Genomic DNA, 15,434 nt, shown 5'->3' on the forward strand with positions numbered 1-15,434 from the left:
ACTTGAAACTTCACAGCAAAATGCTGTGAAGGTAACCTTCACAGTGTTTTTGCTGTAAATGTTCAACTTTTTTAAACCTTCACAGAGTTTTTGCTGTGAAGTTTCAAGTGTAAAAATGTGGTCTCACGGGTCTCACGAAAATAGTCTGGTCTTACGTGAACCCAACCCTATATATATATATATATATATATATATACACACACACACACACACACATATACACACACACTTGTGATCATGTTTGACCAATGGTTTTTTGTGAGACTCGTAAGACCAATTTTCAACCCTTTGATTAAATCTACAATCTAAATATTCATAATTACAAAATTGCCACGAGACTTCTCAATAATTATAAAATTGTCACCATGCAACTTTGGACCATTAGATAATTAGTTAATGATCTAATGGTCCAAATTTGCACAGTGACCATTTTGTGATTATTGAGAAGTCTCGTGACAATTTTGTGATTATAAATGTTCAGATTGTAGATATAATCCAAAGATTGATAATTGGTCTTATGGGTTTCACGAAAAACCATTAGTATCACATGATCTCAAATCTCTCTCTCTCTCTCTCTCTCTCTCTCTATATATATATATATATATATATGATTGAGTTTATGTGACAATGAAAGTCATATAAAAAGAGCAAGGAGAGATCTTATCTCTAGATAAAAAGCATAAGAATGGTAAGAAAAAATCTTTTATCTTTGGATAAATCTTAACTAAAGGTTGATATTAATACAATGTATCGAGATGCACTAGATCAATTTTCATAAAAGCACAATTCATAGGGCAGGTAAGATTAAAAGAGATAAAAATTCAGATCTCGTCTTACATTTTTTACTTTAACTCATATTCTTATAAGATTCTTTGTCTAATTTTAAAAACATAGGATTTTTCTTAAAATCAAAAGCATATGGCAAATATCTCTTATGTAATTGTTAGCTTTATTTGTATGATTTTACTTTGTTTAAATAGAATTGTTTAGTTAGATTATAAATTGATATATCAATCTTTAACCCGTCCAACTCATACAGTTTGAGTTATATTTTTGTCTAGCTTGAATTGAGTTGAATTTTTTTAAATTATTAATACTGAAATTAATTGTTCAAATGTTTTTTAATCCGACTATTCTATAACCCTACATCTACATCATGTAAATTTGAAAATAATTGATGTGGTATATTCATATCATACTATATGAACAGTAAGAATTAGCAGTCTTTTAGTTTTCCTATATTTAAATAAAAGCAAGCATGTTCAATAATTAATATTCTAATTTCACTTTTTCTTGTAGTGATAAAAACATTTGCATTATGATTTACTAAATTTTATATTGTAATGTAAGGTGACATTCAAAAAAATTTTGATTATTATAAGATAAAATAAATAAATAAAAAATATCAGAATTTTAACATCGATATCCAACATATTTCATATAACAAAAAAAAATGTCAAAACTAAAGAATCAAATATTAATCATTATTAGGGATAAAAAAAATTGTGAGACTATGTATATTCAAGAGATATACCTATAATTTTTTTAAGCGGATACATCATTTGATTATAAGAATAAATATATAAATATTTTCATGAAATAATCATTGGTTGGGTTGGGATTGGAACTCGGGTCTGAGTTGGAAGAAATGTCTTGCAAACCAACTCTACCGAGGGAAACTTATGTTCTAATTATAGTTTCAAAATATATACGATGATATGCAACAAATTGATACAATGACACCTTTAATGACCCTATAATTTTTTTACATTACGACAAATTAATGAAGCAGTAGCCTGTGGCATCATATGCACCACTTGGGTCCGTCCCTGGTGGAACCCCAAATTACTTATACAAGAAAAATGATATTTGATTTCAAATCCATTCAAAACCCAAATTCCTTCATGAAATCCGAATCCCTCAAAAACGACCTTGCAAACCAAATGAATCATTGGTTTACCATGTGAGAATATGTGAAACCATCATACCACTATGTAAAAGTTTCCAACAAGATTAATTATTATTTCTTATTTTAAAGAATTAAGATAAGGGATTTTGGTCATAGAAATTAAAACTTATTTTGTGGGCGGGTAAAAGTCAAATCCAATTCAACAGCTTTGTGGGCGCACAAAGAAACCAACCATCTTCTTCTTCATGAATCACTTTTCTGCTATTTAACACCCTCTGCAAATTCATTCTTCAATAAAATCCTTTCAATCTCCAATTCTCAATCCCACGTCGCCATGAACACTCGAACAAGGTATGCATATATGATTTCACTTTCACTTTATTCTCACATACAGATCTATCAATCATTCTGATTCGGAGTACGGCCTCTAATCCTCTGTGTTCCTCTCCTCTTGCTTCGATGCTTATAGTTCAGGATCAGAGATTCTCAACACTCGCATCGAGATTAAGCATTCGTGGATTCATATCATCTGTCTTCTTCTTCTTCTTCTGATTTCATACTCTAGATCAGAATCACAGATCATCACCATTGATGTTCACAAAGCAAACGATCTTCTCCGTAATGGCGACTACCGTTACCTTGACGTTAGGTCATTCTGTGTGCTTATTTAATCGTTTATTTTATTCAAACTAGATTTTATTTATGACAATTTCATGATTTTGTATATAGAATATTCAGCAATTGTTTTTTGACTGATAGGACTGTGGAAGAATTCGAGAAAGGGCATACCGATTTTGATGACGCTCTTAATATTCCTTATATGTTGGATACCTCTAAAGGTAATTTTATCTTTTATTTTCCTTCAAGAGTATGATGATTTGGTATAAATCAAAATAACTTGTGATTTTAATATTGACATGGATAGTGATATGAATTTTTTAAATTTAAAATTAGTTTTTTTAATCTAAAATTAGTTTTCAATCGGTTACTTGGGTATTTGAATGTTTAAAACTTTACATAGGTACCAAAATAGAAGTCTTGAAAGTACAAGACACAAAATAAGAATCAAACTAAAATACGTTACTTTATCATATAATTTCCTCTTTCTAAATAAACACTTTATACATGTTTGTTGAAACTGACATAAGAATGCGTACAATCACACATGGTGCAAAGTTCGTATGATGTATGTGTTTATCGTGTAACTGTAACCATAAGATCATTTTTAATGGGTCACTAATTAAATCTTACATTAAACACTAAATTTTGTATAAATGATATTATTCACATCTCCAATGGGGTCTCTATTTTCCACACTAAATTTAATGCAATGAATAATATTTACATTACTTTTACATCACTTTTTCAATTACAATTTTGGTTCTTTGTTCCTCAATTTAGAGATTTATTATTTTTGTTTTTTGAAGTTTTATTTGCTATATATACTAAATTATTTTTATATCAATTTCTTATATATATTTTAATTAAGTAAATGACATACAACATGATAAAATATTGGATAAAAATAAGCTAATATCAAAAGATGAAAACATATACATAATACCACCAAAATGAAAGTAACACACTTCAAGCTATGGAATACGTTAATTGATCATTTATGGAAAAAATATAGTAACAATAATAATTAAATATATATGTATTCTCTTTTCGTATTTGTTTTAATGTAACTTTTTCTATTTAATAAAAAGTTTTGTTTTATGTATTACAATAATTTAATTCATAACTAATAAAAATATATTAAGTTGTTGATCTAAATAAACAAATATGGGTATAAATTGTAAAGTTAATAAATATAAGGATATTATTATAAGTTTAATAAATTAATGTAAAATTTTTCAATCCCATTATATTGTTTGGTACGCATCTCTAGTATGATGCAAACATGTGTGGTTTCAGGTAGGGTGAAGAATACCAACTTCATGGAACAAGTACTCCTATTATGTAGCAAGGATGATCATCTTGTTGTGGTAATCATTTTAATTTATTTTATATTTTAATAAATAATTATAAGTTATTGATGAAATTAATTCCTGTCACTATTATTTTCTATTTTATGGTGTTGGAAAGCACTTAACATACAACTACTTCTCAAACTTTATATTAAATTATATGTTTCAAAATACTTTTAAACAGATACCTAACATGTAATAGTTCGTCCCAGATAAATAAAAAATGAGATTTATAAGTTTCTTATAAGCTTTAAATTGTGGGTTATCAATAATTTCCACCATGGTTTTAAGTTGGATTCGAAATTACTGGGGCGGTCTTTTGCTTTGGGCTCTGGAGTTTTACAAATGGTACCAGAGTTGATCTTTGTACTAACGGGATAGTGGGGGCAAGCCTTGGGGGGGTGGGGTGTTTGTTACATCTTACGTGAAAATCCCATGTCGCCGATTACAAAAAGGAAGATTATGGGCTATTTGTAACAACTTCCACCATGGTTTAAGTTGGATTCAAAGTTATTTGACGATGTTGTTGCTTATTAAATAGATGGCTAGCTAGGATGATCTATTCACAACAGGTCAACGGTTGAGATTATTTTGAGAGAACTTTTGCAATAGAGCAAACAAGAGAAATTTGAGGCATGTTGTACCAAATGAGTTCACCACCTATTTATATCGGCTTTTGATTGAATAGACGGCTGGCTAGGATCTATTTACAACATGTCAACGGTTGAGATCTAATCTCTAGAGTTATAAGTAAATATTATGTACAATAATATTTTACATGTACTCTTCCATGGAAAGACTTCTCTAGATCTTCTATAATAACCGTGAGTCTTCATGGTTATCGTAAAAGGCATCAAACATTTGACTTTATATAGAATCGAAATAGGTATTTGATTATTTGTTAAAAATTCAAAGTTATACTACAAATAGAAAAATATGGTCGACCTGATTAATCTATTTGTAGCTATAACAATAAACAAGAAAAACATATTATATTTTTCGTTATATAAAACTATATATAAGTAGTAAAAGAAAATACCAAAACTACCCCTCATTTGAGAAAACGAATAAGATTTGTTATTTTCATAACTTATTGTTGATATGGATTGTTTTTCATCACATGAATTTCGAGTTTAAAAATGTTACGGTTTTGTTCTAATTATTAAAGTTTTTATATATGAAGGGTTGTCAATCTGGGATTCGTTCTGCGTATGCAACAACCATTCTTCTCGATGCAGTATGTTCATTCTTTTTTTCTATCTTTAAACCTAGATTTCATTTTGACCATTACTATATCAAAAATAATTCAAACTTTTTTAAAACAATATAAAAATTAAAAGTAATATTTTGTGAATTTATTTACAGGGATTGAAGCATGTATACAACATGGGAGGAGGGTATCTTGCATGGGTAGAAAAAGGGCTACCTGTGGCTAATAAGACACCCAAAGTGGAGCTCTAATCCCTTCATTTGGATCTTTATTGATTGGCTTATGTACACTTGTATGTTTGTATTCAATTTTAACATCTCCACATTAGGGAACATTATTTATCAGTTTCAAATTATCTGATTCATCAAGGACTTTGAACCCTTGATCGTTTTTAATTAGTGTTGATCTTATGGTTCAGATTAAGTCCTAAAATAACCCATGAATTAGCCTAGAAGGGTATTTAAAATTGTTCTTCAATTAGAATTGATTGATCACTTCTTACTCTTCACATGATAACTATTATTTTTACTGGAAACCAACTCATACACCCATTATATACAGATGCAAATCAAGCGACTTGAACTCCTCCCCCTGTCAGAGAAATTCCTCCTTCCCCAAATTGCAAGCTCCATTTTCGACCATTCTCTACGCTCGAGAAATAGATCCTTCCTTACCCCCTTCTCCCAAACGTATCTTTCTCATTCGTCTTCATAAGATCCTCATGAATCTAGAAGTAGACCCCTCATTTTCATCTTCTCCGAGAAAACCTAAATCGTTTATCTTCTTTAAACAACTGGCCTTCGTAACTGATCAGCCCAAGTGATTATTGGACCAGTTACATCAGTTACAAATCTTCGTATTTCTAGGCCATAACCAGTTATATATGAGATCGAGAACCGGCTTAATCGGCTAAGTATGACTGACTAATAATTAGGAATTACCTGATTTGCACATATAAATTGATCCCCACCATAAATTTTCAAAAACTTCATTTTTTATATCATAAATTTTACTTTATATAAATATATTTCTCTTTATATTGCCAAAAATTTAAAAATTCAAATTCTTCCTTTACTTATCAAAATTTATGAATATGCTAACATGACTATGCTTGAAAGTGATATACATTATACATAAATATTGAACTACACTGGTGGTCCCTGTTAGTTAGAAACCATCATAAGAGACAAATCAATCTTTTGACAAACGACGTGGACCAAAAGCATAATTCACTATAAAATTAATTGTAACTCACATTTTCTTAAATTCTTTAAAATATTTTAATACAGTTAACATAAGACAGTTATATAATTAAAATTTGGTCATTAGAAAAGATTTAAAAAAAATTTGCTATGAAAAATGATTATGTTTTAAAATTTAAAATACTACGAGACGCTATTAAATTGAATTATCAAATAATTGTGAATAAAATACAACAATTAAATTGATATAATTAATAACCAAAATATTCTTTTTTTTAAACCGTTCTTAAAATATTTTCAAAAACTAAAAAATAATAATATGTGAAGCACAATTAATTCTAGAGTGAATTACATATTTGGTCCCTCTAGTTTGTCTAAAGATTAATTTGTCCTTCTTAAAAATTATTAAGTGACAGTGTTAACAATAAAGACTTTAAATATTATGAAATTAAAAAGTTAAGGACTATTAATATATATAATTTATTTTAAGGATCAAAACTGAAATTTAAACCGACCACATAGGCCCCAATGTAATTCACTAGTGAATAGTTTGTGAGAAAAGTTAAAATGAAGACACAAATGTGTGGACCCATGAGTTAACCAATCACACTCTTTTATCTTCTTTCATCATGCACCATTTTTTGTACCTAAACTCTTATCTCTCCACAACCAACACCCCACAAATTCCCTCAACCTTCTTCTTCATCTTCTTCTTCTCCATCATGAACATCCAATCAAGGTAGGATAAACATCTTTCAATATATATATATACACAAAAACATATATATATATATATATATACACACATCATTTATTATTTTAATCATCTGTCTTCTAATTCGATATATATCTTGTAGCTCGGAGTCACAGATCATCACTATCGATGTTGTAAAAGCTAACGACCTTCTTCGTAATGGTGGCTACCGTTACCTTGACGTCAGGTGCTTACGATTTCTAATTTAATTTTTAATCAAAATTAATAGGTCCTTCATTAATTTGATGAATCATAAACACACACACACACACATACATATATATATATATATATATATATATATATGGGTTTATGGTTATTTTGTGATATATACATACATATTATGTGTATATATATAGGACTGAGGAAGAATTCAAGAAAGGGCATGTGGATTTTGATGATGCTCTCAACATTCCTTACATGTTTAATACATCTCAAGGTAATCAATTAATTAATTAATTAACTTTACTTATATAAATATGTCATAATTATATTAACATTTAATTTATTATTTAATTTAATTATATGTGGTTTTAGGTAGGGTGAAGAATCCCAACTTCATGGAACAAGTGTTACCTGTATGCACCAAGGATGATCATCTAATCGTCGTACGTCATCTAAATTAATAGTTTACTTTAAATAAATAAAATATTATTAATTTCCAATTCTTTTTATTAACCTGGATATCCAATCCGCAATGCAAGCCGACTAATCTCAAGGCGCTCACCTGTTTTGCGGGTCAATTTCCTTTTTCTGACAACCCACTAAAAATATGTGATTTTGATGCATGGTTTAAAGGAGGGTTGTAAATAGTATGAGTCGAGTTTGAGTATCGATATATTTGACTTGAACTTGATAGTAATATTTCAAGTTTGAACTCGATTCGAAAGCTCATAAGTAGTTAAAAACTAAACTCGATCCGAAAAAAATTCATGAATGGTTAAAAACTAAACTTTATTCGAACTCGATTGCAATTTTTTAACTCGAACTCAAATAAAGCTTGAATTATTCTCACCTATTGAAATTTATGAAGTTTTAGAGTTTTCTTGTAAAAATTATAAAAAGGTTCTCTTTAAATTATATATATATATATATATATATATATATATATATATATAAAGAAAATTGAATATCTCGCGAGCTTTTCGAGTCGGATATTGGGTCGCTCGACTCGACTCATTAATATGTCGAGCTCGAGTTCGAGTCGAGCATTAACCGAATCGATCTTGAGTAGCCCGCGAGCTGTCTCGTACCATTTACACCCCTACGTTTAAGGATATTATTTACTGAAAATCAAAACTAACCTTTTATTGACAAATAAATAAATATTGTTAATTAAAATCATCATTAATTCATTTGTAATGGTTGGGTCAATTTAACGGTTAGAAAAACTCCCTCTAGATATTATATTAAAAACGAACTTGATCAGGGTTCGATGATCTTAACTGGATCTTTACTAGGTCTGTTTTTTTTTTTAAATTACAATGTATTTTGTATATAAGCAAGTCCAGAGGTCCAGATATCCCAAATATTAGGTTTCGACCTACCCTTAGCAGTCTGGTTCTAATCAGTTCTTTTTCAAACCAATTCATAATTGTTGATTGGTAGAACATAACACCATCCAGTCCCTTCGGACAATCTATGAATTTTCCTTTATCTAGTCGCATCTTGCTCAAAGGATTGACGTCAAACTAGTTTTCAAAGTGGTTGAAGATAAAACTAGACACCTCATAAGAGGTCTTCGCACTCCACCTAAAATGCATCATAGTTTTTTTTTTACAAACTATGTGACATAACAAATCAAGAATATATATATATATATATATATATATATGTTTCTGTATTGAATTTTATTGTATTTACAAAATAAATTTGAATATTTTCTTCATCCTGATTATTGGAATTTTATCCGTGAAGGGTTGTCAATCTGGAGTTCGTTCTGTATATGCAACAACTGATCTTCTCAATGCAGTAAGTCTATTAAATTTTCATTTGATTTTTTTATTTAATTCATACATATTATTGTATTAAAATGGAATTGCTTAAAATATATGTAGGGATTCAAGCATGTATACAACATGGGAGGTGGATATCTTGCATGGGTAGAGAATGGGCTGCCTGTGGTGCCACCCAAATTGGGCCTCTAATGTAACTCCTATCTCAAATTCTTAACCATTGGATTGGATTGGATGATAAAATGATCAAATATGATTATTAATTCATGAATATATTAAATTTGATCATTGAGATTAGATTTGAAAAAGGTGGTATTCACCGGTGACTGGTGAGTGCTTATCGAGTAAGCATTTAATAAACGATCCAATTTAGCAAAATCCCATAGGCTGATGGTCTCTTACATGAGAACCAGCACAGAGCAAACAACATTTAATATGGGCTATGAGTAACGTTCTGTTAAAAACCACATGTTCATTGTGAATACCTATAACACGTCACGTGTACAAATTAATCACACATGTTAGGATATAATTTTTTGTAACAATCATGATAAATGTTCAGTACATGTGACATGTTTTTTTTAATAATTCCCTGATTAAATAAAAATGAAGTTGGTCCTTATTCTTTACAACTAGAGACGGATCTAGAATTTTTTTCAAACGATGGCGCCATTTGATTATAAGAAAAAAAATATGGAGAAATTTTTTTTAATTAGTGACACCGTTTGACTATAAGAAACAAATATACGGATTTTTTTTAAAATGGTGACACCATTGACTAAGAAAATGACACCAACAGGATTCGAACTTGAGTCTGAAGTGGAATAAAAGTCTTGCAAACCAAATCAACCAGATAAAACTTGTTATCATTATAGTTTCAAAATACATATAGTAACACTCAACAAATTGATACAGTTGCACCTTTTACGAACCTAATTTTTTTTACCCTTAGACGGAGGAATAATACGGTGGCACGTGCCACCGTATGCCCTATAATAGGTCCGTCCATGTTTACAACTAATTTATATTTATCGACCATAAAAATATTAAAATCAACTAACTTATAGATGATCTTATTGAATATATGGACTCTATTGTAATTCGAAATCCAATTACGATATATTGGAAAGCGGTGGTTTGGTGTACTTATTACTCGATTTGGGTTCAACAAAACAATCGGACTTTTAAAGTGGTCGACAATTAACATATTGATCGTTTATTTCAACTATTCTCTCATTCAATTGGGTCTGCAAGCGTGCAAAAGGTTTTGGACTCTCTTGGTCGGATTAGTGTGAGGGGCAATCTTTTGACAATTGACTAGTACTCTTCTTTGATCTTCCGGTCTCGACTAGATTTTTTTTTATTAACCTAGATATCTAACCCGCTATGCGAGCAGACTAATCTTGGAGCAACCACTTGCTTTGCAAGTAGCCTGGAATCACCGCATTTAAACCTCCGTGACCACAAGGGGATTTTTTTCCTCTTTGGATTTAAATCTAAGGTCTCCAAACACTTTCTAAATTTGGTTTTAGAGTACATCGTTTTATTTTTTGTGATGTTTCTTTTAGTCGTGTTTCTAGATGGGCTCAAGATGCTTAGACTCGTTTCTTTTCTTGTCCTTTTAAGAATTCTTTGTAAGTTTTCAGTGTTTTAATAAAACTGTTTTTTGTCTTTAAAACAAAATTAAAATAAAATGCCACGTGATTTTCTATATAATATATATGTTTTTTTTTTTAATATAAACACAAAAACAGAAAACAATTCTTTTATCATAAATAATTTGGCGGGAACGTTGAAGACCGTTACAACATATGCGAAACCCTAATTTTTCTGAACCATCAATTTTTTGCAATCGGAAACCCTAGTAGTTCCATGGAAGAACCCTAGTGCACTTTCCGAATTGATGATAATGTAAACCCTCCTGCACCTCCAACCACCTCATCATCAAACTCTAACCAGTAACCAACCATCGTCACTGATCAACCACTACCGGTTTACCACAACCGCTAGTAGGGAAGACGTAATTGGAGAAACATACGGTGCCCCGTAGATTTGATGCCTGAGAATACTAAGGAAGAGATGGACTGATGAAGCAAACTTCTAGGTCTTATTGGACAATGTTGGCACCAGAAGAAGCTGATTGATGTAAGGGGATTTTCTGGTGTGGAGATGTTACCATGGATAGATTGAAGTGGGGCAAAGAAGTTTTGAAGAAAAAATGAGACCTATTCTGACATAGACATTACCCCTGAAACCTTGAAGAATCAAAAGGTTTGATAAATTAGGTTTTTGTCACTGTTTTAGCTGATTGATCAGTGTTCATGTTTTAGTTGCTTTGTTGGTCAAAGAAATTTTGATGATTCTTTTGCTTAGTGTCTTGTTCATTCACACACAAACACATAAGGGTTACTGTTATTAATGGAACTTTTAGAAAAGCAGAGTGTGTTTCCTTTTGGCGTCTTTTCTTGCTTAAGCTAGATAGTGCATATCAAATCATAGTCTCCAGACCCAAATTCATATCCAGTAGCATTCATAACCCTGGTCTCAAAGATTTCAGGCATGGCAAAATGTAGTGCAGAGAGAATATTAACGCACATCTTGGGGCTGTTTGGTTGGTTTCCTTCAAGTTCTGTATGAATAAAGTTGTCCGTATTGATTAATCTGTCTGTATAGATTGGGAGGGTCTTTTCATGGATGGAAGGAGCAGTGTTTTTTAATTAGGGGAGTCAAGATTGGAAAAAACTTGGCTTTCTGCATAAGCTCCCTCGTAGAAGCTTCCTGACTAAGGGGCTGTTTGGTTGGTTTTCCTCCAAGTACTTTATATGGATAAAGTTGTCTGTGTGAATTAATCTATCTATATAGATTGTGAAGGTTTTTGTTTTGAAAGGGTTTTTAAATAAATGGAATGAGCTTTTTTTTAGTTGGGAGGGGCAGGCTTAAAAAAACTTTGCTTTCTTCGTAAAACTCCCTCCTAAAAGCTTATTGAATATGTCACTTTCTATATTTGTAAGCCACTAACAAAGAGTCATGTATAGCTGACGGAGCTACGAGTCTCATTAAGCTACTAACAAACGAGCCCTAAGTCACCTTCTATATCTTGAAGCCACTACCAAACAGTCATGTATAGCTGACGGAGCTACGAGTCTCATTAAGCTACTAACAAACGAGCCCTAAGTCACCTTCTATATCTTGAAGCCACTACCAAACAGTCATGTATAGCTGACGGAGCTACGAGTCTCATTAAGCTACTAACAAACGAGCCCTAAGTCACCTTCTATATCTTGAAGCCACTACCAAACAGTCATACGAATAAACCGAGTCCCATAGAGATTATTAAGCTACTAACAAACAAACCCTTTTTATGGCTGTGAAGGTTACTATATACCACAAATTAATTGGCCAAGTCAAAAATGGGCAATAGAGCAAGCAGTTCCTTTTAGTCTTTTGGCTCAAGATTTGGCACTTGCTACTTTGGATGTCTTTATCTCTCTGTCTCTCTGTGAGATATATTAGAAACCAAAGAGAAGTCCACAAAATGAAGAATGAAGAGAAATGATACGAACAGTGGCATTTCATGAAATTGCCTCATCTATCAGACCTGGTGATTCAATATTTTTGGAGTCCTACGTTTACTAGACTTGGACCATTTATCCTTTTGGTACCTCTCCAATCTCCTCAATGACTTTTTGGGGAGTAATCTATCGAGGTTTCACATATTCTCACATGGTATCAGAGCCAAAGTCTACTATAGGGGCAATCTGTACACACTCTTAGACAATATGTATGCGTCTAGCCTACATTGGAGGAGGCATGTTGGGGTCCACAATGGCTAGACTTGGACCATTTGTCCTCTGTATATGTTGGAACCTCTTCTCTCATATCAATGACTCTTTTACAGAGTAACCTAAATGGAGTTTCACATATTCTCACAAACACTGTACTTTATCATCATTCTCTGAGCCTCTTATGAAGCATTTTGTGTGATTTCACATGTTTACAAGCAATTGCGAATTCGAAACCTTAACATGTCAATGTTTATACTCGGCCATTTTCTCTATATCTTCTTGGACTTCTTTGATCATTTTTGAGTTTTCTTCCCGCCCTTACGACCAACAAAAACGCTCATAATTCTTAGTTACCAAGTCGATATATGCTAAGTTGATTCGGACGAAGGTAATAGAGCAACTTGATTATCATTCACTAATATGGTATGCAATTATGCATATGCATTTTATATATATATATATATATATATATATATATATATGCAGGTGAAAAGATGAAGACTGGTTAAACAGATGCAGGGAATAAGAGCAAAAAGTCCGAGTGAGTGGTGATGGTATATACGAAGGATGAGTGCAAATCTTGGAGGTGCACATATCTTTCCATTACCTAACTTTGAGTTTTAAGTCAAACTTAGGTGAATATATATATATATATATTTTTTTTTATATAATAAACTTTAATCGTAAATCATTTAGGAGTTAGGTGCATCATAAACCCATTCATCTTTATTTAAATTTTTTATTCAATGTTAAACTTTAATATAAAACTATAAGTTTGGTTCTTATTTTAGTTTTTGAACTAAAAGATAATGCACAACAATATTGTACCACTGGCATACAACTGTCACAACAAGGACTAAGGTTATTATTGTTTAGAATAATCGTGTTAGAAAGAAAGTTATGGCGAGAAATGTAGAAATAGATTGAACCGTTGATCACTTTTAATCTTATGTCCACCCATGAATTGCACTCTAGAAGGGAATGGATTCGGTGCATCTCATTAGTATTGACATTCAATTAGGATTGATTCAATGGTGGCGAACTCTTGTTACGCTTTTCACCATAACTTCTCTTCTCACCGGAACCCAACCCTTATTGTTAATCATGGTATCTGATTTTTGACCAAGAAATCTAATTACATCAAATGAATTTGATATCTATCTCATCCGGATGTGGGTTTATGTATACAGATATAACATCTATCTTAAAGAGTAAAACATTTGTTTTCTGAAGACCCCCAACTTGTGAAAATTGTGCAGAAAAAGAAAGTAACAAAAACAAAATACAAATAGAAGTAGATACAAAACAACCTCAAGGTAAAAAACTGGTCGTTGTTACACAAATCTTCCATCTAAAAAATTGATAGCGACTCCCAATTTGGTTAGGTTTTAATTAGATAATCCTTTAATTATGTTGGCTTCAAGGACTGATTCAATCTATTTTATTCAAAGGTAAAAGAAACTGAAATATAAAATGCAATCTATATGTTATATCATCTCTAATTAACCAAATCTTGCATTATACTTATTTTTACCAAATTATTATCAATGGGCACACTATTTATGTGTTACTTTTATGTTATGAATAGCAATATCAAATTTTCATCAAATAACAATTTTATTAAATTAGAAGTAAATTAACTTTTAAGTATTAATAAGTTTAATTTTAATGTATTAATTAACTTTTGAAAAATTTCAAGTTTAAGAATTTACAACACAACAACATATTTAATTAAAACACATCAATATAATTATAGATAAGGGTGGATTTGGTTGTAAACTAGTTTTAGGTTGTAAATTAGGGGACAAATTAAGGGGTGTACGTCACATGTCCCAGTATTCACGGGTTATTCATCTTGAATGTGTGTTATTTATAGTGAATAGTGAATAGTGAATTAATATATCATAGATCATGAATGTTATATTATTAATTATGAATTGTGTATCATTTATCATGAATGTCTATCTTCCATTATTCATGATGAATATGGACATTCAGGGATACGTGTCGTGCTCTCCTTTGTTCCCTGGTTTGGTTCACAACCTATAATCGGTTTGCAAATGAACAAACTTCTCTCTCTCTCTCTCTCTCTCTCTCTCTATATATATATATATATATATATATGAGAACTCCAAAATATGTGAGATTCATGAGATGTATCTTAAGCCTCTAATTTAAGATAATTAAAACTTTTACAAAAAAATTCACTAGGCTATGCTTAGGTTTAGTTTGCGTTCACAAGTTAAACTAGATCTCGTATATTTAGAGTGTTATCACAATGTGTTAAAAAATTATAATATTACTTGTAAGAGAAGATTCCACCTTGGGGTCATTATTTAATTATATGTGTGTACGTGTATGTTATGGAGATTGAGAGATAAGAGTGAAAATAGAAGAGATGAGCGAAAAATTTTGGAGAGAGGAGAGAGTTAGAGGTTTTTAATTAATATTATATATTTTTTTAACTAATTTTTATGGTTTAAATTGAATTTAATGAAATCACAAGTTCTTAAAAGAAGGCCTCATATATACATCTATATCTATACTATATTATAAAGCATTTGGTTAAAACTTTTAAAAACTCTTAAAAACTCTTAAAACTCTTAAACCCGTTCATCCCTAAACAATTTCATCCCTATCCGATTTCAT

The 15,434-nt window shown here is 30.9% G+C and overlaps 2 protein-coding genes across 2 annotated transcripts; both read left to right on the forward strand.

The window, feature by feature from the left end:
• The first annotated feature begins 2,128 nt into the window (after nt 1-2,128).
• On the forward strand, nt 2,129-5,506 carry LOC112522121 (thiosulfate sulfurtransferase 18-like). The gene is made up of 6 exons (XM_025131203.1): nt 2,129-2,260; nt 2,379-2,558; nt 2,669-2,748; nt 3,827-3,897; nt 5,063-5,116; nt 5,245-5,506. Exons 1-6 carry the CDS (start codon nt 2,244-2,246, stop codon nt 5,338-5,340), a joined length of 498 nt encoding a protein of 165 aa, XP_024986971.1. The 5' UTR covers nt 2,129-2,243; the 3' UTR covers nt 5,341-5,506.
• A 1,434-nt stretch (nt 5,507-6,940) lies between these two features.
• On the forward strand, nt 6,941-9,267 carry LOC112522131 (rhodanese-like domain-containing protein 17). The gene is made up of 6 exons (XM_025131214.1): nt 6,941-7,030; nt 7,149-7,232; nt 7,405-7,484; nt 7,583-7,653; nt 8,963-9,016; nt 9,103-9,267. Exons 1-6 carry the CDS (start codon nt 7,014-7,016, stop codon nt 9,190-9,192), a joined length of 396 nt encoding a protein of 131 aa, XP_024986982.1. The 5' UTR covers nt 6,941-7,013; the 3' UTR covers nt 9,193-9,267.
• The last annotated feature ends 6,167 nt before the right edge of the window (nt 9,268-15,434 follow it).

This window comes from Cynara cardunculus (assembly GCF_001531365.2).
Source record: "Cynara cardunculus var. scolymus isolate 2C chromosome LG 1, CcrdV1, whole genome shotgun sequence".
Lineage (NCBI taxonomy): Eukaryota > Viridiplantae > Streptophyta > Magnoliopsida > Asterales > Asteraceae > Cynara > Cynara cardunculus.